Genomic DNA, 27,782 nt, shown 5'->3' on the forward strand with positions numbered 1-27,782 from the left:
TAAAGTGACTGCAGTAGGACCCCGGCCCGTGCGCCAGGAGGAGAGGTGTCCTCGGAGGTGCCCGGACTGTCTGTGTCTCTCTTGACATGAATAAATAATGTCACAGAAACGGAGAGAAACCTAGCATATTATTGTCTCACTCAATAATATAACACTGAACTTCTTCTACATTTTCACATACAACAACAGGACTTGCTGTCAATAATTTAACTCGTATGATGTCCTGAACAATAAAAACGATATTCAGGCAGGCAGCATATTGGTCATATTATTAAATATTGTCATCCAAGATCATTGACTTTAACAACAAACACCAGTCCATGAGTCTATGGCAAACACATGTATGCACGTGGGCTAGATTTGCATAATATTATCAAAAAATATGACATTCGACTTACTATTCTTATTATTGTTGATGATGTCGACGGGCTTCAGAGAGTGAAAGTAAATTGCCCTTCAAGTTCTTCTGCACAGTGATGATAGTAGCCTAGTGTATTTGTAGTCTATACTCTTTAGATGTACGTGTGAACAGAACTTCACACCACTCTCTCGCTGATGTCTTTGTTAACTTGTAGTCCATACAGCTGGTTCGTCGCACACGTGTAGTCCCTAAACAACCTCCGAACAAGATAAACAGCATATGTACTGTTTAACAGTTTCGCTTTGAAAAAAAAAAAGCTTCTTATTATGAGAAACATGCTCAAGAACTCCTCCTGTCACGGAAATCTTGAAGGAGGACCATGCACAACAACTGCCCACGATACCTCATCTTCTTTCAATACATTGGAACAAAATACAGGTATGTAACATCAATGATATATACCAGATATATTTGATTATCTGTACACAGGCAGGCAGGCAGGCAGACAGGCAGACAGACAGACAGACAGGCAGGCAGACAGACAGACACAGGTTGCTTTCTTAGTTTCTTTCAGTGCTGCTGTGTAAACAATAAGAACTTAGTTTTATTACACATTTCTTCCATGTAGCCCATATTTTGTTATCATGCATCATCATGCTATTATGTTAATGTGTCCAGTTGACAGTAATAGTGTAGAAATGTATTTATTGACAGAATGACAATAATTATGTCCATCTTTCTCACACAAATCCTATATAGACAATCAATAAACATCATCCTCTCAATGCAATGCATCTTATCTATAAATTGACTTCTTCTCAAATGTGCACATTTAAACAGTAACCATGTCTTTGGAATACCTTTCTTAATAAAACCTGCACAAATTAATTGGCACTTGGAGAATAGTGGAAATACAGAGTTAACTCAAATTAATGAATGAATAATAGCTTACTTAAAGGGCCACTTCACCCCTTTTGCAACCAGACCTTATTTTAATGATGTTTGTGAGGCAAGAAACACTTTCCTGTGGTTTTTATGTGGGTAATATGTGTTTTTAGATATTTTAGTATTTCAACGTGTCCATGATGTCATGGACACTGCATGGGCTCACTTACTTCCTGGACTAGTCCAAGGACTATCTAAAGAGGACGAGAAGCAAAGACCGTACGGTGGACGCCATGTTGCTCCCTGGAAGGAAAGAAACATGCACAGTTGAGACCAGGAAGTTGTACATGACAAATCATAGATATTGCACAAATGGTCCAGCAGATGCCACTGAAACGGTCTTCGCTTCTCGTCCTCTTTAGATAGTCCTTGGACTAGTCTCAGTAAGACTGTCCTCCCCCTATCCACAAGGAGGAACAGTGCAACAAAGCCATAGACATATAAAGGTAGACGCCCTTTCCTTTGCGAAGCCCAGCGGAAGCATGAGGGTGCGTCACAGAGCGCATGTTCGGGTCTGTAAGTCCCGGAAAAGATGCGCTGTGATTGGCCAGTAATCACTTTTGAGTGGCAGCGTGATGTAACGTGTTTCTGTCTTGCAGAGGTGTGGTAAAGGGGCCTCCACAACAGGGTTATTTACCTGTAGTGTTACTGTGTTTCTGTCTTGCAGAGGTGTGGTGAAGGGGCCTCCACAACAGGGTTATTTATCTGTAGTGTTACTGTGTTTCTACCTTCCAGAGGTGTGGTGAAGGGGCCTCCACAACAGGGTTATTTATCTGTAGTGTTACTGTGTTTCTACCTTCCAGGTGTGGTGAAGGGGCCTCCACAACAGGGTTATTTACCTGTAGTGTTACTGTGTTTCTACCTTCCAGAGGTGTGGTGAAGGGGCCTCCACAACAGGGTTATTTACCTGTAGTGTTACTGTGTTTCTACCTTCCAGAGGTGTGGTGAAGGGGCCTCCACAACAGGGTTATTTATCTGTAGTGTTACTGTGTTTCTACCTTCCAGAGGTGTGGTGAAGGGGCCTCCACAACAGGGTTATTTATCTGTAGTGTTACTGTGTTTCTACCTTCCAGAGGTGTGGTGAAGGGGCCTCCACAACAGGGTTATTTACCTGTAGTGTTACTGTGTTTCTACCTTCCAGAGGTGTGGTGAAGGGGCCTCCACAACAGGGTTATTTACCTGTAGTGTTACTGTGTTTCTACCTTCCAGAGGTGTGGTGAAGGGGCCTCCACAACAGGGTTATTTACCTGTAGTGTTACTGTGTTTCTACCTTCCAGAGGTGTGGTGAAGGGGCCTCCACAACAGGGTTATTTACCTGTAGTGTTACTGTGTTTCTACCTTCCAGAGGTGTTGTGAAGGGGCCTCCACAACAGGGTTATTTACCTGTAGTGTTACTGTGTTTCTACCTTCCAGAGGTGTGGTGAAGGGGCCTCCACAACAGGGTTATTTACCTGTAGTGTTACTGTGTTTCTATCTTCCAGAGGTGTGGTGAAGGGGCCTCCACATCAGGGTTATTTACCTGTAGTGTTACTGTGTTTCTATCTTCCAGAGGTGTGGTGAAGGGGCCTTCACAACAGGGTTATTTACCTGTAGTGTTACTGTGTTTCTACCTTCCAGAGGTGTGGTGAAGGGGCCTCCACATCAGGGTTATTTACCTGTAGTGTTACTGTGTTTCTATCTTCCAGAGGTGTGGTGAAGGGGTCTCCACAACAGGGTTATTTACCTGTAGTGTTACTGTGTTTCTACCTTCCAGAGGTGTGGTGAAGGGGCCTCCACAACAGGGTTATTTACCTGTAGTGTTACTGTGTTTCTACCTTCCAGAGGTGTGGTGAAGGGGCCTCCACATCAGGGTTATTTACCTGTAGTGTTACTGTGTTTCTACCTTCCAGAGGTGTGGTGAAGGGGCCTCCACAACAGGGTTATTTACCTGTAGTGTTACTGTGTTTCTACCTTCCAGAGGTGTGGTGAAGGGGCCTCCACATCAGGGTTATTTACCTGTAGTGTTACTGTGTTTCTATCTTCCAGAGGTGTGGTGAAGGGGCCTCCACAACAGGGTTATTTACCTGTAGTGTTACTGTGTTTCTATCTTGCAGAGGTGTGGTGAATGGGCCTCCACAACAGGGTTATTTACCTGTAGTGTTACTGTGTTTCTATCTTGCAGAGGTGTGGTGAACGGGCCTCCACAACAGCCGGAGGTGAGAGGGGTTCAGGATTACTTGGAGGTAAACTAACTAAATCTGTTGTGTCGCTCTTTGTTTTTGGTGCCATTGATCTTCAAATTATACGTGTATTAGTTCCAGAGAAATGCTCTGCTAATTGGAAGATAAACTGTTACTTCTTAAACCTTATACAAGTACTGCCCATCAATGACAACTGTATGTTATTTTATTGTGAATTCATAACCTTATCTCAGACCTTAGCTATATAGAGCGTTGCAGTCCTGCCCCCTTTCATGACGACGCCAGGCCCAGTCCCGCCCCCTTTCATGACGACGCCAGGCCCAGTCCCGCCCCCTTTCATGACGACGCCAGGCCCAGGAAATAATTCCCAATGCATTTTTCCCCATAGACATTTCAAAAAGTATTTATTTAAAGACGGTTACGCCACAGACAAAGCCAACTCGAGTTGTGACAACTCATGACAACAAACAAACACAATATTTTTGGACCAAACAAATAATTACAAAGAAGAAAAACAACCTGTTGTAACCTGCCGTTTTTTTCTTCTTTCTAATTATTTGTTCGGCCCAAAAAATTGTGTTTGTTGTCATGATTTGTCACAACTCAAGTTGGCTTTGTACGACGCTTAAAAGGTCTTTAAATAAATACTTTTTGAAAAGTCTATGAGGAAAATGAACAGGGAATCATTTCCTGGGCCCTGGTAGGGGGCGGGACTGTGACGCTCTATAGTGGCCAGGCAGTCAGTCTGGAGCTGTTTGGATCTCCATATATATTTTTTTAATTTAGAAGAAGTCTACACAATTAGAGAATGTAGAATTTAATTGTTATTTTTGAACAAACTCTCCTAATGGTACCAACATATCAAGTATCAATATTCTTTAGTTTAGGGTCTGAGAGGCTAAATGTCATCAAATGGTGGTCCGTGGCTCAAATGCTGAATAAACGTTCTGCGACGCATTGTGAGCTTGTAGATCTGCTATTTCAGCAAGCAACAAGTGTAAAATTACTCATACTGGATCTCTTGTCCACTAGTCCCTTCCTAACATTTTAGTCTAGTTTTTATTTGTTGACGAAATTGTCTGTATATTTAGTCTTAGTGTTAGTCATCATAGCTTAGTTTTTATTTCGTTTCCAGTTACTTTTTGTCAGTGAAAAAAGGAAGTCGACGAACATTTTTCGTCTTAAGTGTTAGTCGACGAAAACAACACTGCTGCTTTCCTTGGCAGGATGCACTGAGGAAGATGAAGCCGGTCACTCCGCCGCGCGTCTACGTGTCCAGCCGGACGGACGCCGGCGTCCATGCCCTGTCCAACTCGGCACACCTGGACCTACAACGCAGGGACAGCAAGCCCCCGTTCAGCGAGGACGTCCTGGTGGCGGCCCTCAATCACCACCTGAAGCCAGAGGACATCCGGTGAGTCCCTTTCTTTCACCCCATACGATACGATACGATACAACTTTATTGTCAGCTTTCACTGAAATTAGTTTTGCGTCCATGACGTCACCGTTCAAGATACAGACAGGACATACACAAGGTACATTACAGGACACAACTCACAGAAGCAGACAGGAACAAGAACAATAGAACATATCCTCTTGGTTTACCGATTTTGGTTTAAAAGCAGAACAGACTGATGTACAAAAGAGTTCTTTAGCCTGTTTTTCTCATATTATTTAGGCCTATAAACCGCCTCATGGAGGGCAACAGTTGATATTCATAATTTAAAACATGTAAGGGGTCAGAGGAGATACTCTTCGCCAGTCTAAGCATGCTCTTGGTCTGGGCCTCTTTAAATGAATGTAACACGACCTCAACAGGACTACCCATGAGAACATTATGACATTAGCCCTAACCCCTCAACCACCACCTGAAGCCAGAGGACATCCAGTGAGTCCGCCCTTCATTCACCACATTTAGACCAGAGGACGATTCTGCAAAATGTCTTCTAAAACAGAAACCTCATGTTTGTCAGTGGTTCTCAAACATTTTCATGCCATGCCAAAAATATATGTAATTGGCCGCCGACGCTCAATCTGAAAATATATTGTTCCAGAGACCGCACCAGAAGCAATGATTTGAGTTAAACACGTTGGCTCTGAAAGAATATATATTCAAAGATTTGCACCACATTTTCAATAGCTAAAGTATAACATGAACCTTAAAACACGGGTTTTCCCGTGTTTAAACAGGGGTTCCCGACCTGAATGGGTTAAGACATTTTACATTATAACCAGTGGGTGAAAGTACCGCATTGTGCCCAATATAAGACCACTGTGATTAATAAGACGACTCCCATTTTTCAACTAATTTGTGGAAAAAGAACATTGAATGTCAAATAGTCTAGTCGCCGATTTATAACACGACCCCGTTAATTAGAATATTTCCATTGGGGGAAAAAACTAAACAAAAACGTACATAGTATTATATTCAGCACAATAGGGTAACTAAGTACATTTACTCAAGTACTCTACTATTAATATATTCATATTAATATATAATATTGTGCTTTTACTCCACTATAATTGTTTGAAAACCTTAGTTACTAGTTACTTTGTAGATTTTAATTATTATTACAAAACGGCCCTCATGGGGGTTGATCCGTCCCTGTCTGCAAAAAAATCAGGGAACCCTCTCATCCAGTCACTGCACCTTTTGTCCCCTTTCCTTCAGGACCAAACCGCACCAATGATTCTCCATGTAATGTAATGCAACTCCTTGCAACATGCAGCTAGCCATTATCCACAATGGCAGTTGCAAGGAGTTGCAGCGGTGTGCTACTTTGAATACTAGTTTGTGTGTGTGTGTGTGCGTGTCTGTGTGTGTGCACTGGTGTCACGGTGCAGGTGAAGTGTGTCACTTCACGTTGGGCTAAAGCAGATAATCCAGATTCTCTGCTTCCTCTACCGCCTGGGTGTCACACTCAATCTACTCCCTGGGAAACGTAACCCCCCCCCCCCCTAACACACACACACACACACACACACACACACACATACACACACACAGTCACACACACACACACACTAGAAAAGGACACCTCTGATGTACATCATACTGACAAGTTTTTTCTCTCTCACACACACACACACACACACACACACACACACACACACACACACACACACACACACACACACACACACACACACACACAGAACCTCACACGTGATACATCACCACAACACAGTCACATATACAGTACAAAACATGAATGCACGTGCATTATTCTTAGTACACAAACTCACACTGCTCTGCTCAGTAATCCTGGTCTCTATACTGCCTCCCTCTGGTCAGCCTGATAGAGGGGAAAGGAACTGCCTGGTTGGAATAACGTGTTCCTTCGGGTGCAGTACTTAGTTTAGACTAGTCATTGGTTAGACCAGTCATTAGTCCTGCAACTACAACCCTCACCCTAACCCTAACCTCCCACGGGGCAGCACACCTAAACCTAACCTTAACCCATGTCTAACCAATGACTAGTCTAAACTAAGTATGCACCCCGTTCCTTCCGCGTGTCCAACCGGGGAAAAAACCCTCTGTCAGGTGAAAAGAAGCGGCTTGGACTCCTCATGCATAGAAGGAAGCATGAGGTCAGTCCGTTGCTCTCCCCAGGTTGGCAGAGGAAGTGTAGCACCCCGGATTATGTTAGACAATAATTGACACTGGGTGAAAAAAAAATCATGGTATTTTTTCTTTTCTCCATTTATATTTAAACTATTTTGTCCCAAATAATTGCGGTGGGGCTCTAACAACGGCAGGGGTTAGATAGATAGATACCACTAATACAAATTCAGATTTTTTTTAATTCTCTTATGTCTTCTTGGAAATCGGGGAACGTCTTAGATTTTTAGACATGCTTTGTTTTTTGTTTACTTGTTCCCTGTCAACCAGCCTGTCCTTTGTCTTGCCAGTCCACTTAACACGTGCAGTTCCAGTTTTATTCCTGAATTATTTAGGCTGTTTCACATATTCTGGCCAGCAAAACGTTTGTTGCTGAATACAGATTCATATCACATTTACTGTATTATGGTTTTAGTGTAAAAGTAATTAGTTTTAGCATGACATTTAGCGTGTCATAGTGGCCAGACACCAGCCGATTCACCCGTTATCACTGTATTAAATATACGAAATCAACTATAATAATCAGGACGTTGGAATACGGCCAATATTGGCATACTGGCATACTAGACATTGTGGTGTTTGGCTGTGTTCCCCCAGACTGCAGCATGCAGGTGGTGCAGACATAGCCTGGTCAAGGACTCCCCCTGCTGAACGTGTCATTTCCAACTCTATGGTCGGCGCATGGAAACTATAAGGGGCTACTAATATATACTATTCTCTGCCTATCGGGACGTAACTCGGACGGCGCTGAGTCGTGTCTGGTGGCCGTCGCAACGCTCGGCACGGCGCCTCACGTGGCTCAAGGCCACCAGACACGGCGCGCCTCCGTCATTGACATCAGTGACACAAAAAGCAAACGCTCCCATAGTTTCTCTTCCGGATTTCCCAGTATGTTGATTATCACATAATGGGGGTATTTCTAAGGTGCTGATTACGAACATTCTCTTGATTATCGGGTGATAACAGTTGAATGGGGTGCAGCCACGAATCTGCCGGTGGCCAAAAACAATCGCCTCCCACGACGTGTGGCGATATGAGTCTGGCCAAAAAAGCCCAGGCTAACTTATAGAATCATTATCCTCTCTGTTGACATATTGGAATACCCAACCCATGCCGGTATGTGTGTGTGTGTGGGTGGCGGTGGATCAGGGGTAGAGTGGCCGGATAGGAACCGCAAGGTTCCCAGTTTGATCCCTGTGGGCTCCCCCAGAATTGGTGTCAAAGTGTCCTTGAGCAAGACTCTGAACCCCTAATTGACCTATAGCTAAGCCCCTCCCCAAACTGCTATGGTCCAATCACAGCTAAGCATAACATGGGTTAGACAAACCTCTCCACCAATAGTTTCCTATATAATAAAACATTTAAAAAAAAAATATCACGCACATATTTTTCCAGTGCAGGCCTTTGTTGACAGATTTTGACCACCAAATTTTGGTGCAACCGAGCGCTCAATGTTAAAGCCCAGCTGCACGGGGTTTCCCTGTCATGAATCCACGGTTCCGCCTGCAGTCCCTCCTCTTACCACTAGGGCCGAGCGCCTCAACGTTGGCGAGCCTCACTGGGGCCTTGGGTGGAACCCTCATATATCCAAAACTGATTCAAATTCAAAACTAGCAAAAGCTGCACTACTTTCGATGCTTGTGTGTGTGACTCTCGGCTGTACATGACCAAGCGGGGCGTTTTAATTTACCAAAAGGTTCGACTATGGAGAGATAAGAGGTTTGTTCTGCCCTCGCCCGCAGCAACGAGGAAATGGCCTCTGTTTAGCTCTGCTCCCACTGGAACCGACATCAAAAGAGTGCCCCAGTCTTTTGCTTCTATTGTGATGCTAATGGTGTTTGTGCAAGGCAGCCCCCGGCTGTCTCCTCAGGCCCTCTGCCACTGACATTCACAGCCCTTTTATCATCATCACAATGGATGTGGCTTTGTGATTAATCCATTTTGGGCGGGAACGCCTTTTGGTGTTTTAAAGCATTATGTTATACTTTAGCTATTGAAAAATAGCAGATCTACAAGCTCATAGCGCGGCACTGAGTGCCGCGCTAAGAGCTTGTAGGTCTGCTATTTTTTGAAAAATCGTGAAAATGCAGCACAAATCTTTGGATATATATTCTTTCACAGCCAATGTTTTTAACTCAAATCTTTGCTTCTGGGTGGGGGTTCCTGGAACAACATATTTTCAGATGGGGGTCGGTAGCCAATTACATATCATTTTTGGGGTCCTTGACATGAAATATTGAGCACCACTCATAGAAACATAGGTATTTCAGAAAACTGTCAGGATCTAGAAGACTTTTTTTTAAATTCTGAAGTCAGGCCTAAATTGGTTAAAGCTGTGAGGCTGACATTTAGGGCAGTGACATTTGCTCTGGGCTCGCTGCTTGTTGGCATCAAATAAATGGGTCTTTAAAAAAAACTGTTCCCATTTATAGTTTTTTGCTAACCTAAAACATGGACATGAAAAGGGACAGTCCTTTTCCTAACCCTAAACCATGGACGTGAAAAGGGACAGTCCTTTTCCTAACCTAAAACATGGTCATGAAAAGGGACAGTCCTTTTGCTAACCTAAAACATGGTCATGAAAAGGGACAGTCCTTTTGCTAACCTAAACCATGGTCATGAAAAGGGACAGTCCTTTTCCTAACCCTAAACCATGGACGTGAAAAGGGACAGTCCTTTTCCTAACCTAAACCATGGTCATGAAAAGGGACAGTCCTTTTGCTAACCTAAACCATGGTCATGAAAAGGGACAGTCCTTTTCCTAACCTAAACCATGGTCATGAAAAGGGACAGTCCTTTTCCTAACCTAAACCATGGTCATGAAAAGGGACAGTCCTTTTCCTAACCTAAACCATGGTCATGAAAAGGGACAGTCCTTTTGCTAACCTAAACCATGGTCATGAAAAGGGACAGTCCTTTTCCTAACCTAAACCATGGTCATGAAAAGGGACAGTCCTTTTGCTAACCTAAACCATGGTCATGAAAAGGGACAGTCCTTTTCCTAACCTAAACCATGGTCATGAAAAGGGACAGTCCTTTTCCTAACCTAAACCATGGTCATGAAAAGGGACAGTCCTTTTCCTAACCTAAACCATGGTCATGAAAAGGGACAGTCCTTTTCCTAACCTAAACCATGGTCATGAAAAGGGACAGTCCTTTTGCTAACCTAAACCATGGTCATGAAAAGGGACAGTCCTTTTCCTAACCTAAACCATGGTCATGAAAAGGGACAGTCCTTTTGCTAACCTAAACCATGGTCATGAAAAGGGACAGTCCTTTTGCTAACCTAAACCATGGTCATGAAAAGGGACAGTCCTTTTCCTAACCTAAACCATGGTCATGAAAAGGGACAGTCCTTTTCCTAACCTTTTGTTGACCCATTTTGGCCTGACATTTAAAAAATGTGTTCAAAGACAGTTTTCTGAAAAACCTTATGTTTCTGTATCTGTGGTGCTCAATATTTCATGTCAAGGACCCCCACAATTATTATGTAACATGCCCCCCCCCCCCATCTGAAAATATGTTGTTCCAGGGACCTCCCCCAGAAGCAAAGATATGAGTTAAAATGTTCACTCTGTAATAATATATATTCAAAGATTTGAGGCACATTTTCACGATTTTTCAAAAATAGCAGACCTACAAGCTCATAGCGTGGCACTCGGTGCCGCGCTATGAGCTTGTAGATCTGCTATTTTTCAATAGCTAAAGTATAACATAATGCTTTAAACACCAAAAGGGGTTCCCGCCCAAAATGTGTTAACAATTGATTGTCTTTTTTGTTTTGTTTTTTTATACCCTGATAGCTCACCTGATGAAGCACATTATGTCAAGGCTAAGATATTCTAAGATATTCTGTTAGACAGATGTTAGGTTCTTAGCTTGCTTATGGTTCTTGACGACTATTTCTATGTATTTGATGCATTACATCTTGTGTTGTTCTTGCTTACTGTAAATCGCTCTGGATTACACGTCTGCAGTGGTTCCCAAAGTGGGGTCCGGGGACCCCCAGGGGTCCTTGAGGGAGTTCCAGGGGGTCCCCAGCTAAATGATAGTTTGGAACCAAATGGACCCTTATGGGTCTGTATCTCTGAGAGTGTACAGATGGAACCGAGTCCATTTGGTTCCATCTGTACACTCTCAGAGTTAAATTAACATTGATTTTACAATATAAATTGGGGTCTCAGAAAGCATGTCAAACTGGGGGTCCTTGAAATTAAACAGGTTGAGTATCACTGCTAGAGCCGTGAAAATCTTCTCTTATGGGGGTCCCTGCATGGCATATCTTTTCAAATGGGGGTCCGTGGGCTGAACGCAGCTCGTAAATTGCAATTGCAACAATTAGAATAAATTACGTACTTTTTAAGGTTTTTTAAGTTAAGTTTTTTTTAGTGTGTGTATGTGTGCGTGCATGCGTGTTTCTTTTTTAGGTTTTTTTTTTAAAAGTTTTTTCTTAAGTTAAGTTTTTTTTTTAAGTTAAGTTTTTTTTTAAGTTTTTCCTTTTTAAGTTTTTTTTTAAGTTAAGTTTTTTTTAAGTTAATTTTTTTTTAAGTTAAGTTTTTTGTGTGTGCGTTTTCCTTTTTAAGTTAAGTTTTTTTTCAGAAAGCATCAGAAAGCATAAATTGGGGTCTCAGAAAGCATATCAAACTGGGGGTCCTTGAAATTAAACAGGTTGAGAATCACTGCTAGAGCCGTAAACATCTTCTCTCATGGGGGGTCCCTGAATCACTGCTAGAGCCGTAAACATCTTCTCTCATGGGGGGTCCCTGAATCACTGCTAGAGCCGTAAACATCTTCTCTTATGGGGGGTCCCTGAATCACTGCTAGAGCCGTAAACATCTTCTCTTATGGGGGGTCCCTGAATCACTGCTAGAGCCGTAAACATCTTCTCTCATGGGGGGTCCCTGAATCACTGCTAGAGCTGTAAACATCTTCTCATGGGGGTCCCTGAATCACTGCTAGAGCCGTAAACATCTTCTCTTATGGGGGTCCCTGCATGGCATATCTTTTCAAATGGGGGTCCGTGGGCTGAACGCAGCTCGTAAATTGCAATAACAACAATTAGAATAAATGACGTACTTTTTAAGGTTTTTTAAGTTAAGTTTTTTTTTAGTGTGTGTATGTGTGCGTGCGTGCGTGTTTCTTTTTTAGGTTTTTTTTTTAAAAGTTTTTTCTTAAGTTAAGTTTTTTTTTTAAGTTAAGTTTTTTTTTAAGTTTTTCCTTTTTAAGTTTTTTTTTAAGTTAAGTTTTTTTTAAGTTAATTTTTTTTTAAGTTAAGTTTTTTGTGTGTGCGTTTTCCTTTTTAAGTTAAGTTCTTTTTCAGAAAGCATCAGAAAGCATAAATTGGGGTCTCAGAAAGCATATCAAACTGGGGGTCCTTGAAATTAAACAGGTTGAGAATCACTGCTAGAGCCGTAAACATCTTCTCTCATGGGGGGTCCCTGAATCACTGCTAGAGCCGTAAACATCTTCTCTCATGGGGGGTCCCTGAATCACTGCTAGAGCCGTAAACATCTTCTCTTATGGGGGGTCCCTGAATCACTGCTAGAGCCATAAACATCTTCTCTTATGGGGGGTCCCTGAATCACTGCTAGAGCCGTAAACATCTTCTCTCATGGGGGGTCCCTGAATCACTGCTAGAGCTGTAAACATCTTCTCTCATGGGGGTCCCTGAATCACTGCTAGAGCCGTAAACATCTTCTCTTATGGGGGTCCCTGCATGGCATATCTTTTCAAATGGGGGTCCGTGGGCTGAACGCAGCTCGTAAATTGCAATAACAACAATTAGAATAAATGACGTACTTTTTAAGGTTTTTTAAGTTAAGTTTTTTTTTAGTGTGTGTATGTGTGCGTGCGTGCGTGTTTCTTTTTTAGGTTTTTTTTTTAAAAGTTTTTTCTTAAGTTTTTTTTTAAGTTAAGTTTTTTTTTAAGTTAAGTTTTTTTTAAATTAATTTTTTTTTAAGTTAAGTTTTTTGTGTGTGCGTTTTCCTTTTTAAGTTTAAGTTTTTTTTCAGAAAGCATCAGAAAGCATAAATTGGGCTCTCAGAAAGCATGTCAAACTGGGGGTCCTTGAAATTAAACAGGTTGAGAATCACTGCTAGAGCCGTAAAAATCTTCTCTCATGGGGGGTCCCTGAATCACTGCTAGAGCCGTAAACATCTTCTCTTATGGGGGGTCCCTGAATCACTGCTAGAGCCGTAAACATCTTCTCTTATGGGGAGTCCCTGAATCACTGCTAGAGCCGTAAACATCTTCTCTTATGGGGGGTCCCTGAATCACTGCTAGAGCCGTAAACATCTTCTCTCATGGGGGGTCCTGAATCACTGCTAGAGCCGTAAACATCTTCTCTCATGGGGGGTCCCTGAATCACTGCTAGAGCCGTAAACATCTTCTCTTATGGGGGGTCCCTGAATCACTGCTAGAGCCGTAAACATCTTCTCTCATGGGGGGTCCCTGAATCACTGCTAGAGCCGTAACCATCTTCTCTTATGGGGGGTCCTGAATCACTGCTAGAGCCGTAAACATCTTCTCTCATGGGGGGTCCCTGAATCACTGCTAGAGCCGTAAACATCTTCTCTTATGGGGGGTCCCTGAATCACTGCTAGAGCCGTAAACATCTTCTCTCATGGGGGTCCCTGCATGGCATATCTTTTCAAATGGGGGTCCGTGGGCTGAACGCAGCTCGTAAATTGCAATAACAACAATTAGAATAAATTACGTACTTTTTAAGGTTTTTTAAGTTACGTTTTTTTTAGTGTGTGTATGTGTGCGTGCGTGCGTGTTTCTTTTTTAGGTTTTTTTTTAAGTTAAGTTTTTTTTTAAGTTAAATTTTTTTTAAGTTAAGTTTTTTGTGTGTGCGTTTTCCTTTTTAAGTTTTTTTTTTAAGTTAAGTTTTTTTTCAGAAAGCATCAGAAAGCATAAATTGGGCTCTCATGGGGGGTCCCTGGCATATCTTTTCAAATGGGGGTCCGTGGGCTGATTGGAGTCAATTTGGGGGTCCTTGACATGAAAAGGTTTGGGAACCACTGTGCAAAATGCCTACCGGTAAATTAATTCACAACAGTTCTCTTCTCCTTCAGGCTCTTCTCCTTCAGGCTCTTCTCCTTCAGGCTCTTCTCCTTCAGGCTCTTCTCCTTCAGGCGATTCACCCGTTATCACTGTATTAAATATACAACAGTTCTCTCTCCTTCAGGCGACTCACCCGGTATCACTGTATTAAATATACAACAGTTCTCTTCTCCTTCAGGCTCTTCTCCTTCAGGCGATTCACCCGTTATCACTGTATTAAATATACAACAGTTCTCTCTCCTTCAGGCTCTTCTCCTTCAGGCTCTTCTCCTTCAGGCTCTTCTCCTTCAGGAGATTCACCCGTTATCACTGTATTAAATATACAACAGTTCTCTTCTCCTTCAGGCTCTTCTCCTTCAGGCGATTCACCCGTTATCACTGTATTAAATATACAAAATCAACCATTATCAGGACGTTGGAATACGGCTAATATGGCCATACTGGCATACTAGACATTGTGGTGTCTGGCTGTGTTCCCCCAGACTGCAGCATGCAGGGTGGTGCAGACATAGCCTGGTCTAGGACTCCCCCTGCTGAACGTGTCATTTCCAACTCTATTGTCGGGGCATGGAAACTAGGGTCTACTAATATATACTATTCTCTGCCTATCGGGACGTATAGTCGGCTCTGGTCAACGCAACGCTCGGCCACCGGAAATTCTCCACCGGCCACCGGAAATTCTCTTCCGGATTTCCCCAGTATGTTGATTATCACATACTGGGGGTATTTCTAAGGTGATTATCACATACTGGGGGTATTTCTAAGGTGATTATCACATACTGGGGGTATTTCTAAGGTGATTATCACATACTGGGGGTATTTCTAAGGTGATTATCACATACTGGGGGTATTTCTAAGGTGATTATCACATACTGGGGGTATTTCTAAGGTGATTATCACATACTGGGGGTATTTCTAAGGTGATTATCACATACTGGGGGTATTTCTAAGGTGCTGATTACGAAAATTTTCTTGATTATCGGGTGATAACAGTTGAATGGGGTGTTCTCCTTCTGCCCCATGCAGGGTCACTCACGTCCACCGCGTGGCGGGTGACTTCCACGCCCGTTTCAACGCCCTGTCCAGGACATACGTGTACAGACTGGCCCAGGGCGTCCCCCACGCCTCCCTGTTTCCCCTCAGCGAGCGCAGGCTGTGCTGGGCCCTCTGCAAGTACACGTGAGTTATGGCTCGTACACACCGCACGATATTTGCTATGATTTCTTTTTGGCGCTCGCCGACTAAACTCGAGCCGAGGCAGAGGTTTTGCTTGCTGTGTGTGTGTGTGTGAGAGAGAGAGAGAGAGAGAGAGAGAGAGAGAGAGAGAGAGAGAGAGAGAGAGAGAGAGAGAGAGAGAGAGAGAGAGAGAGAGAGAGAGAGAGAGAGAGAGAGAGAGAGAGAGAGAGAGAGAGAGAGAGAGAGAGAGAGAGAGAGAGAGAGAGAGAGAGAGAGAGAGAGAGAGAGAGAGAGAGAGAGAGAGAGAGAGAGAGAACTTAGTTTAGACAGTACTTGGTTCATAGGCAATTCACACTGAGACGGACTGAATCCGTTTCATTGGAACCGTTTCCGAATACGGTTGCCTCGTCCCCGATGGCCATTATTCACATTCCCGAGATTCAACAGCGCACCCGGGTACACTTGCATAACACACTTTGATCCTCCAGATGGCGGTGTGCTTGATGGCTGGCGCACCCGGACACTGACCATCAACTCTGCGACATTGTCTCCAATAAATCCAGACACACTGCATTGCATTGCCTCCTTGCTGTTATACTAGTCCTACTTCACTGTCAGCCTGCCTGCTATTGACTGTGTCAGTCAATTCTGTGCTCCAGTGTCGTGTTTGATATTAGTTTGCTATGGATTCTACTTTAGCATTATTATTATTTTGTTTTACTTTGGAAACTATGCCAAGCAAAGCCCAAGAGCCACGTGTAGTCCGCAGAATAAGATCAGCACGTACTGCGGTGCTGCGCGTATACGCAGATTCAACAGGAGACGGGCGGCGTTGAGAAATGCGCTGGTGTTACGCGTCGTGCAGCGTCTGTTTTTTTTTGTTGACGCTTGGCTCGTCGACTAGAGATTATGTCACGTTCTTAAAAACAAACAGTCCACTTCCTTCTTTAGGTACGCATGCATTCACATTGGAACGATCCGTATCTGAATACACTTCAACGGTCCAGAGACCCGCCCCCCCATGCGGTCCCTGGGACGGTTGGGCGATCCGCTCCCGGGAACAGTACGCATCATTCACACTACCACAACATCTGCCAAGTGGTCCCGAGTGCGCACCCGGGACCATAGTGTGAATCGCCCCTTAGACTAGTCATTGGTTAGACCAGTCATTAGTCCTACAACTACAACCTATCTCAAACCCTCACCCTAACCCTAACCTCCCACGGGGCAGCACACCTAAACCTAACCTTAACCCATGTCTAACCAATGACTAGTCTAAACTAAGTATGCACCCCGAGAGGGAGAGAGAGGTGTCCTGTGTCGGTCTCGCGCTTGTATCACGGCATCCTGCACGTGCGTGAGATGTCAAAATGAATTGGAATAAACAAATGATGTAGCCTATATGTACAGTATCGGGTCTGGATCACATCTTGGTGAACTCTTGCGGTGTGTGATGATGCCTAGTCTGCGACCGATCGTTTAGTGTGAAAGCCACAACGATATAATGACTCGCCAACAACTTTAACCCATTTGTGTTTAAAGCATTATGTTATACTTTAGCTATTGAAAAATAGCAGACCTACAAGCTCATAGCGCGGCACCGAGTGCCGCGCTATGAGCTTGTAGATCTGCTATTTTTGAAAAATCGTGAAAATCTACAAGCTCACAGCGCATTGCGGTGCGACACGCTGTGAGTTTGTAGATCTGCTATTTTCAAAATATATTTTACATTTGAAAACTTGTGAAATTACTAGTTTGGTCCTTTAGGTATAATAATGCTTTTGTGTTTTTACTCAAGTATGCATTGTTGCAAGCGTACACACACACACACACACACACACACACACACACACACACACACACACACACACACACACAATAAGCTCATATCAAACCTCACCACGGCAACAGAGCGCTCGTTAACACGGATGCGCCAGCTGCAAATTAGGGCCACTCACACACAAGGGCTTATCTGAGCAGACATGGCAAATAAACACAAACAATGGTGTGTGTGTGTGTGTGTGTGTGTGTGTGTGTGTGTGTGTGTGTGTGTGTGTGTGTGTGTGTGTGTGTGTGTGTGTGTGTGTGTGTGTGTGTGTGTGTGTGTGTGTGTGTGTGTGTGTGTGTGTGTGTGTGTGTGTGTGTGTGTGTGTGTGTGTGTGTGTGCGTGTGTGTGCGCGCGCGTCTACTAAGCAGCGTGCACGTGCTGCTTGGTAGATTATATGTTGTGTACGCGGTGGGTGTTTTTTGGGTGGTGCTACCGTGCTAGCCACTCCTATGCGTGACTATGTGTGTATGTCTGTCTGTCTGTCTGTCTGTGCGTGTGTGTGAGCATGGAAGTACCATGCCAATACCGCTGGATGGCACTGTTACGAGTACAGTACTGTACAGTACAGTACAGTACAGCACCACTCAGTCTAACAGACATCTACAAGTCAGGCTGTCATGATTACACATTTAAGTTGACAATGAACTGTCACACAAATAATTGCGATTAACGATTTAATTGTGTTTTTTTGCATTGAACATTGGAACGTGACACATTTAATAATTTACTTTCCTTTTTTTCTCATTTTTACAAAATAGCGGAAATAATTGCTGTTGTATGACTTGTAGATCTGTATTTTATGCTATTTTTGAAAATATATGGCCATGCGATGCAACGCTCTGTGAGCTTGTAGATCGCCTACACCTCCTGGTGAGCTACGCCAGCGTACCACGGCGCACAAAGTAGGCGTGCGGCCCGTGCGCGTGTGTGTGTGCGCATGCGTGTACATGCGTGCGCACTCTCTCTCTCGCTGTGCGTCTGCCTCATTTCTTCACTTTTTGGGGAAACTAGGCCAAGTTGAGCTGCAGGCTTATGTGCACACACACACGCACGCACGCACACACACACACGCACGCGCACGCACGCACACGCACACACACACCTCTTGTAGACAGACAACAAGTGCTGCATCACCATTTTTATCCTGCCGTGTCTGTGTGTCTTGTCTCCCCCCTCCCTCTTCATCTCTCCCTCCCTCCCTCCCTCCCTCTTCATCTCTCCATCCCTCCCTCTTCATCTCTCCCTCCCTCCCTCCCTCCCTCTTCATCTCTCCATCCCTCCCTCCCTCCCTCTTCATCTCTCCATCCCTCCCTCCCTCCCTCTTCATCTCTCCATCCCTCCCTCCCTCCCTCTTCATCTCTCCATCCATCTGTTCCTTCCACCTCAACAGACTCTAATCCAGACATTATTTTTGATCTGACTCATTGTTCCCACCAGGGCAACAGTACCGTATATCATTGTTCCCACCAGGGCAACAGTACCGTATATCATTGTTCCCACCAGGGCAACAGTACCGTATATCATTGTTCCCACCAGGGCAACAGTACTGTATATCATTGTTCCCACCAGGGCAACAGTACCGTATATCATTGTTCCCACCAGGGCAACAGTACCGTATATCATTGTTCCCACCAGGGCAACAGTACCGTATATCATTGTTCCCACCAGGGCAACAGTACCGTATATCATTGTTCCCACCAGGGCAACAGTACCGTATATCATTGTTCCCACCAGGGCAACAGTACCGTATATCATTGTTCCCACCAGGGCAACAGTACCGTATATCATTGTTCCCACCAGGGCAACAGTACCGTATATCATTGTTCCCACCAGGGCAACAGTACCGTATATCATTGTTCCCACCAGGGCAACAGTACCGTATATCATTGTTCCCACCAGGGCAACAGTACCGTATATCATTGTTCCCACCAGGGCAACAGTACCGTATATCATTGTTCCCACCAGGGCAACAGTACCGTATATCATTGTTCCCACCAGGGCAGAAGTATATCATTGCTGTCGGCCAGAAAAAAAAAGAAAAAGTCTGCAAGCTCAAAATGTGTCGTTTTGCGCCTCGGTTCGAGCTTGCGAGATCTGCTACTTCTTTGCTATTTTGGAATTTGAATCCTGAAAAGTAACAGTTTAAGATTTTCACCCGACAGTGACGATATTCTACGCGTTTATTCTGGTCTTCAGTCTAACTAAACGTCTTTCTTGTTTTTTTTTATGAACGGGAAGGGACGAAACAAGCGCACAGACGGCCCCACGCGAGCCACCAATGTCGCGTTTCGCCATGACGCTCAGGGCCGGCGGGGACACGGCCCGGACTTAATGGGTTAAATTATCCACACAGCACCTCTCAGCATCTCTCTCTCTCTAATCATATCATACAGTATTTAAGCATCTCTCTCTCTAATCATATCATACAGTATTTAAGCATCTCTCTCTCTAATCATATGATACAGTATTTAAGCATCTCTCTCTCTAATCATATGATACAGTATTTAAGCATCTCTCTCTCTCTAATCATATCATACAGTATTTAAGCATCTCTCTCTCTCTAATCATATCATACAGTATTTAAGCATCTCTCTCTAATCGTATCATACAGTATTTAAGCAGTGACGCACTGTGACGGTAGTGGAGCACCCCGGAGAGTTGGCGCCAGGTTGGCATGCGTGGCGCTGTCTCCCGTTGGCGCAACACCGTCGCAAGACGAGACCCAACCCACGCATCAGCCGTTTACATAAGTTCAATGAATAAATGACTGTGCTCTGGTGGCAGGAACATGCAGACCTAGTTAGCTGTGCGTGTATCTCTGGTGGCAGGAACATGCAGACCTAGTTAGCTGTGCGTGTATCCCAACCTAGTGCTCTGGTGGCAGGAACATGCAGACCTAGTTAGCTGTGCGTGTATCCCAACCTTTTTCACTTTGGAGATACTGTTTTCTTGGAACATTCACTCTTACTTACTTCTAGGCAAATGAAGGATGAAAAGCCTGACATCAAACTGCATGAACCCTAGTGATTTGGAGGAAACCATACTGGGTTCCGTTTATTTTAACACGTTATGAAAATGTACTCGCAGAGACTTGAAATCTAACTCGTTTTGTCTACACACCAAATCTCTTGTTCTAAAATCAATGGTGGACGAAGTACTCGCGTTTCTTGATTTCTGGGTTAAGTGAAAGTATTGACATTAAAGTGTGACCAGATTTGACTGAGAGCCTGCCATCGCGCAAATTCCAGCTTTTCACCAGAGGAGAAAAACCTTTTTCTTTTCTTCAAAATGAGTTAATAGCACAGGCAGACTCTTCACATACTAGAGCATGTCTGAAATAAGTATCAGAGCTGAAATTGACATGTAAATATGAAATAAATGCTTAAACATGTAGCTAGGTGTAATGTTAGAGACCACAGAAGACATGTAAATATGAAATAAATGCTTAAACATGTAGCTAGGTGTAATGTTAGAGACCACAGAAGACATGTAAATATGAAATAAATGCTTAAACATGTAGCTAGGTGTAATGTTAGAGACCACAGAAGACATGTAAATATGAAATAAATGCTTCAACATGTAGCTAGGTGTAATGTTAGAGACCACAGAAGACATGTAAATATGAAATAAATGCTTAAACATGTAGCTAGGTGTAATGTTAGTCTCCAGAAGTGAACCTTTCAAGCCTGTTTTCTCAACTCGCTGTTTCTCTGCAAGACATTACTCTATAAACCATATCTCCAAAACTGGTGGGTCAAACTGAACAACCAATATGTCAATTTGAAGCTACAGTATGATTCCCTGCTTTCATATGACGTGAAAAAACAAAAATTCCAAAATATCCAATGGCAGCCCATCAGTCAAATTGGTCCGCTGATGATGCAGTGGGTGAAAAGTACAATATCTGCCTCTGTGATGTAGTGGAGTAAAAGTATGGTAAAAAATAAATAAATCCTCAAATGTGTACATAAATCACTGGTCATACAGCGGTTGTCTGTACTGTCACTGGTCCAGTGTTGTTTTTGGCAGAACATTTTGATTTTAGTCGTAGTCTCTTGAATAGTTTATTTAGTTTTAGTCAGATTTTAGTCACCTGGAATGTTTTAGTGTTAGTCTAGTTTCAGTCGACTAAATATAAGATTTTAGTGGACTAAATCTACAGTTGATTTAGTCGACAAAAATGCATTTTGGCAGGCCTTGATGCCGTCGTAATGACACAACACAACACGCTTGTAGATCGGCTATTTTCAACATGCAACCAAGTGTAAAATGACTTATACTGGATCTCTTGTCCACTAGTCCCTTCCCAACATTTTAGTCTTGTTTTAATTTGTTGACGAAAATTGTCAATATATTTAGCCTTAGTTTTAGTCATCATAGCTTAGTTTTCATTTAGTTTCCGTTTAGTTTTGGTCAGTGAAAAAAGGTGGTCGACAAACATTTTTTTGTCATAGTTTTAGTCGACGAAAACAACACCAACTGGTCACACAGCTGTACTGTAACCCATTTAGGCCTGAAAAAAATGTCTTCTAAATCATGACAATTTTCTGAAAAACCGCATGTTTCTGTATCAGTGATTCTCAATATTTCATGTCAAGGACCCCAAACATTATATGTAATTGGCCACCGACCCCCATCTGAAAATATGTTGTTCCAGGGACCTCCCAGAAGCAAAGATTTGAGTTAAAAAACGTTCACTCTGAAAGAATGTATTCAAAGATTTGAGCCACATTTTCACGATTTTTCAAAAAATAGCTAAAGTATAACATAATGCTTAAAACACCAAAAGGGGTTCCCGTTCAGAATGGATTAACTGGTCATACAGCTGTTGGTCTGTACTGTCACTGGTCATAAAGCGGTTGTTTCCTGTGTCATCATGTCAGGGAGTTGGACGTAGGAGCGATGCGAGAGGCCGCCGCCATGCTGATCGGGACCCACGACTTCAGCAGCTTCATGGCGATCAACTCGGACACGCCGTTTAAAAACCCTGTCAAAACCCTGGACGTGGCTCGAGTGGACCCGGGGACGTCCTTCGCAGGCGCACACTTCCACAGGTACAAAACCAAGCCCCCAGTAAGGCTATCCAACGTTGAAGATGTCACTACCTACTGGCGAAATGTGGAATTGCAGCACTTAATGGAGGTGGACGGACGCTCATGACGTCACGTGAAAAGTCCGGACCTCAAATTTGAGGTGGGGGTCGCTAACGCTCCAGTTCGGTCTCTATCCTTTATAGCTCTATGTACAAAACCCTGAGGCTCGAGTAGACCCGGGGACGTCCTTCGCAGGCGCACACTTCCACCGGTACACTCTCTCTGTGCGGAAACATGCCGATCAGAGACGTATATAAAGGCTAGATGGCTCAAGGCGGAGTCTCTGACGTAGTTCACCCGGCAGCCATCTTACTTCGGGGCTACAGTACAGTATGTTCAATGGCAGCTCAAACAGAAACAGTCATAACTCGCTCAAATCTTGACGGATTTACAAACGGGTTGGTTTATTACAAACGTTGTCAACGTGGCTATGATTCAGGTATCTGCTTAATTTTGTTTTTTTATATGAACGTCGTATAAAAGCATAGTATGTGGACGTCTCTGACGTTTATAACAAACCAAACCGTTTGAAAATCGGTTGAAAATTGAGCTAGTTATGGTTATTTAAAAAGTGCATGCCCCATAGACGCAATGTTATGCTGCCCCGAGGTAAGATGGCCGCAACGTCGCTCTCCATTGGCCAGAGCGCAGGTGAGCCATCTAGCTTTCTTATATATATCTATGATGCCGATGACTGACAGACAGTGTTGCGAGATATTGTGAGAGTCACCACTAAAAAAAGGACGGGTGTTAGATGAATCTATCATGGTTGAAATGGAGTTTGAAGTTACAATGGGATTGTATATTCATAATGTTCCAATTTCCAATGCCAAAAAACACAATTACATCGTTATTAGATCTACAAGCTCATAGCGCGGCACCGAGTGCCGCGCTATGAGCTTGTAGATCTGCTATTTTTGAAAAATCGTGAAAATGTGGCGCACATCTTTGAGTATATTCTTTCAGAGCGAACGTTTTTAACTCAAATCTTTGCTTCTGGGAGGGGAACAACATATTTTCAGATGGGGGTCGGCGGCCAATTACATATATTTTTGGGGGTCCTTGACATGAAATTGTTGAGCACCACTGACACAGGAACATAGGTTTTTTAGAGAACCTTCAGTATTTAGAAGATATTTTGTAGAATCTAGTGTCAGGTAAAAATGGGTTAAATGTGTAATGGTGACAGACAGCCCTACATGTGTGGCATCAACGTGACTTTGGCAGAGCTCTGGGACCAGATTGAATCCATCTCAGAGCTCTGGGACCAGATTGAATCCATATCAGAGCTCTGGGACCAGATTGAATCATCTCAGAGCTCTGGGACCAGATTGAATCATCTCAGAGCTCTGGGACCAGATTGAATCCATATCAGAGCTCTGGGACCAGATTGAATCATCTCAGAGGTGAGGGACAGAGACAGGGTGGTAGAAGTATGAGCTTAATACCGGATTATATACCCATGGGGGGTCTCTCTGTGTGCCAAATACCACTTATACAGAGCTGTTCATTATTTATGAGGACAATATGGCCCACAATATGTACACAACTAACACGGCTGGTATCTAGGGCAGTGATTCTCAAACGTTTCCATGTGAATGAACGCCCCAAATTAATTAAGCAATGTTACACGAGTGGGTGTGCTTTATCACGATTATTGGCACGACAATGATGCGGATATGATGACAAATAACGTAAATGTCTCTGCTGTCGTGCAGAAACCAACTCCAAAATGTTAATTTTTAAAAAATAAAATAAAAAAATAATATTTTAGGAAGTGAAGAAAACCTTAAAACAAAGAGCAGTCATGAGTTTCAGTAGAACTGCATGGCGAGAGAAATGCCATATGAACTCATTTCTTGAGTTTCAGTAGAACAGCATGGAGAGAGAAATGCCATATGAACTCATTTCTTGAGTTTCAGTAGAACAGCATGGAGAGAGAAATGCCATATGAACTCATTTCTTGTCACGTTGCTCTCCTCAGAAAAATACTACATAGATTTTAGAAATAGAATTGTTTTTTATAACATTAGCGTCAGTGCTAATACGTTTAATAAACCAGCTGGTTTATTTGGTTTGGCCGACAGTTTGACGAACCAATGGAGTTAGCTGCTTTTGTCACTCAGAATATATACTTTTCATTGGTTCAATATTTTTTAAACCCACACACAGACGTAAAGGGTGTTCCAATGGCGTTGACATATGAAAAACTAAAGTGAGAAAACGTAACGATTATGAAGATCATGCAAAAAGTATCTCAAATAATTGTGATTAACCAATAGTTGTTTTAGGCCTGTTGGGACACAGTCCTTGGGCTAAAAACGGCCATAGACATGACAAATGTGATGAGGTCAGCACATTTTGGGCAAGTGGCTATGGCTGTTTTTAGCCCAAGGAGTGTATTTTGTGCAAAACTAATGCTTGGAATGGATTCAGAATCATGAAAACCCCCTAGTTTGACATGTTTGCCTGCCATAGGATGTTAATGGTAGGGTCACAAGAAACCCCTATAAAAACATTGCCCAATACTTTCAGCCGGTCAGCAAGTGGATTCATGAATGTACAGTATGTATATAGACAATATTTTAGGCCAATAAAAAAAGACTATATACCAAATTTCCCACCCGTCCACCTCGACTGCCGGACTACTATTCTAGGTAACAGGGATAAAATAAACGAGGGGGATGCGAGCGGTGAATTATTGAAGAAGTCGACCGCTGAGCTGCACTTGGGACGCTGGTGGGAGGGAGGGAGGGAGGGGGGGGTGACGGGGCACTCCTCCACTGTGTGAAAACAAATTGAGTTTCCTGGTTTAGAATCCGCAAGGGAGCAGACCCCCCCCCCCCCCCCCCCCCCCACACACACACACCCCCCGCAAGGGAGCAGAGAGGATCCCCCCCCCCCCCACCCCACCGGAAATAAATGATGTCATTGCTGTTCTATTTAGGCCCGACGTCAAAATAAAATAAAAAGTCTTCTGAAAGAATATATATTCAAAGATTTGTGCCGCATTTTCACGATTTTTCAAAAATAGCAGATCTCATTAACATGGTGAAAGCGAAATGTATAACTACAGTAACTATTATTGTATACTTTGGCTATTAGAAAATAGCAGCTCATCACTTTGTGTCGTACTATGATGGGCTTGTAGATTTGTGTCGTACTATGATGGGCTTGTAGATTTGTGTCGTACTATGATGGGCTTGTAGATTTGTGTCGTACTATGATGGGCTTGTAGATTTTGCCATTTTTGAAAAAGGGTTAGGGTTAGTTCGCTGCTGCTAGATGTGGTCTGTAGTAATTGTTATATCGTATAGGCTAATTAGAGATGCACCGAAAGGGACATTCTTGGCCGAAAACCGAATACAGGAAACAGTTGGCCGGAAACCGAATATCCGAATAAGATTAATATTCTTTAATATACTATGATTAATATACTTTTTTCCTACCATTGCTGTCATGGCCGTACCTTAAAGCTACCTGATGTATGGCAAAACCTAACTTAAATAATAACCACTATTATGGGTCCATAAAACATTTGTTCAGCTTTTTTGAATTCGGTGATATATTTTCTGCCTATTCGGGCCAAAACCGAATAGGCCGAAAATGCATTTTTAGCCATTTTCTGCCGAATATTTTCTGCGTCTGAATATTGGGTGCATCACTAAGGCTAATTATTGTGTGTGAAACATAAAGCAGAGCTGTGTGTTCTTGTCTTCCAGAGAGGTTCCATTCTGGGAGCTGACCTTCAGAAGCAGGTCCTTCCTCTACAGGCAGGTTAGTGTTGTTTCATGTCAGGATTATGAATTGAATACCAAGGACCTGAATGGAAACAAGACCTCATGTTTCTATATCAGTGGTTCTCAAACATTTTCATGTCAAGGACCCCCAAAAATATATGTAATTGGCCGCCGACCCCAATCTGAAAATATGTTGTTCCAGGGACCTCCCCATAAGCAAAGATTTGAATAAAAAAATGTTTGCTCTGAAAGAACATATATTCAAAGATTTGCACTACATTTTCACGATTTTTTCAAAAATAGCAGACCTACAAGCTCATAGCGTGGCACTCGGAGCTTGTAGATCTGCTATTTTTCAATAGCTAAAGTATAACATATAATGCTTTTAATTTTGCATTGCAGGTCCGTAGGATGACGGGGGCGCTGGTGGCAGTGGGACAGGGACAGCTGACCCAGGACCAGTTCAGACAGATACTGGAGGCTGCCGACTCTCTGGGGTTCCCCAAAAACATGAGCGCTCCTCCATGGGGCCTCTACCTCACCAGGGTGGAGTACAGCCTCACAGGTTACTATGGTTACTACTCCTCCATGGGGCCTCTACCTCACCAGGGTGGAGTACAGCCTCACAGGTTACTATGGTTACTACTCCTCCATGGGGCCTCTACCTCACCAGGGTGGAGTACAGCCTCACAGGTTACTATGGTTACTACTCCTCCATGGGGCCTCTACCTCACCAGGGTGGAGTACAGCCTCACAGGTTACTATGGTTACTACTCCTCCATGGGGCCTCTACCTCACCAGGGTGGAGTACAGCCTCACAGGTTACTATGGTTACTACTCCTCCATGGGGCCTCTACCTCACCAGGGTGGAGTACAGCCTCACAGGTTACTATGGTTACTACTCCTCCATGGGGCCTCTACCTCACCAGGGTGGAGTACAGCCTCACAGGTTACTATGGTTACTACTCCTCCATGGGGCCTCTACCTCACCAGGGTGGAGTACAGCCTCACAGGTTACTATGGTTACTACTCCTCCATGGGGCCTCTACCTCACCAGGGTGGAGTACAGCGTCACAGGTTACTATGGTTACTACTCCTCCATGGGGCCTCTACCTCACCAGGGTGGAGTACAGCCTCACAGGTTACTATGGTTACTACTCCTCCATGGGGCCTCTACCTCACCAGGGTGGAGTACAGCCTCACAGGTTACTATGGTTACTACTCCTCCATGGGGCCTCTACCTCACCAGGGTGGAGTACAGCCTCACAGGTTACTATGGTTACTACTCCTCCATGGGGCCTCTACCTCACCAGGGTGGAGTACAGCCTCACAGGTTACTATGGTTACTACTCCTCCATGGGGCCTCTACCTCACCAGGGTGGAGTACAGCCTCACAGGTTACTATGGTTACTACTCCTCCATGGGGCCTCTACCTCACCAGGGTGGAGTACAGCCTCACAGGTTACTACTCCTCCATGGGGCCTCTACCTCACCAGGTTGGAGTACAGCGTCACAGGTTACTATGGTTACTACTCCTCCATGGGGCCTCTACCTCACCAGGGTGGAGTACAGCCTCACAGGTTACTATGGTTACTACTCCTCCATGGGGCCTCTACCTCACCAGGGTGGAGTACAGACTCACAGGTTACTATGGTTACTACTCCTCCATGGGGCCTCTACCTCACCAGGGTGGAGTACAGCCTCACAGGTTACTATGGTTACTACTCCTCCATGGGGCCTCTACCTCACCAGGGTGGAGTACAGCCTCACAG

At 43.8% G+C, this 27,782-nt stretch overlaps 1 protein-coding gene across 3 annotated transcripts in view; it reads left to right on the forward strand.

Annotated features, from left to right (window-relative positions):
• Positions 1-308: 308 nt before the first annotated feature.
• The window catches only part of pusl1 (pseudouridine synthase like 1), a 29,574-nt gene continuing 2,100 nt past the window's right edge, over positions 309-27,782 (forward strand). For 2 of the 3 annotated variants that reach the window (XR_013790534.1, XM_079507307.1), the window contains exons 1-7: positions 309-799; positions 3,468-3,528; positions 4,713-4,900; positions 15,200-15,352; positions 22,061-22,231; positions 25,993-26,047; positions 26,413-26,575. Coding sequence is in view for 2 of the 3 variants with exons in the window: in XM_079507307.1 (XP_079363433.1) it covers positions 741-799; positions 3,468-3,528; positions 4,713-4,900; positions 15,200-15,352; positions 22,061-22,231; positions 25,993-26,047; positions 26,413-26,575 (850 nt within the window). In the remaining variant the exon portion in view is untranslated. Of the gene's footprint in view, positions 800-1,826; positions 1,908-3,467; positions 3,529-4,712; positions 4,901-15,199; positions 15,353-22,060; positions 22,232-25,992; positions 26,048-26,412; positions 26,576-27,782 lie in introns of those variants that run through there. The other variant, XM_079507308.1, reaches the window with a different exon arrangement.

This window comes from Electrona antarctica, assembly GCF_951216825.1.
Source record: "Electrona antarctica genome assembly, chromosome: 8".
Taxonomy (NCBI): Eukaryota; Metazoa; Chordata; class Actinopteri; order Myctophiformes; family Myctophidae; genus Electrona; species Electrona antarctica.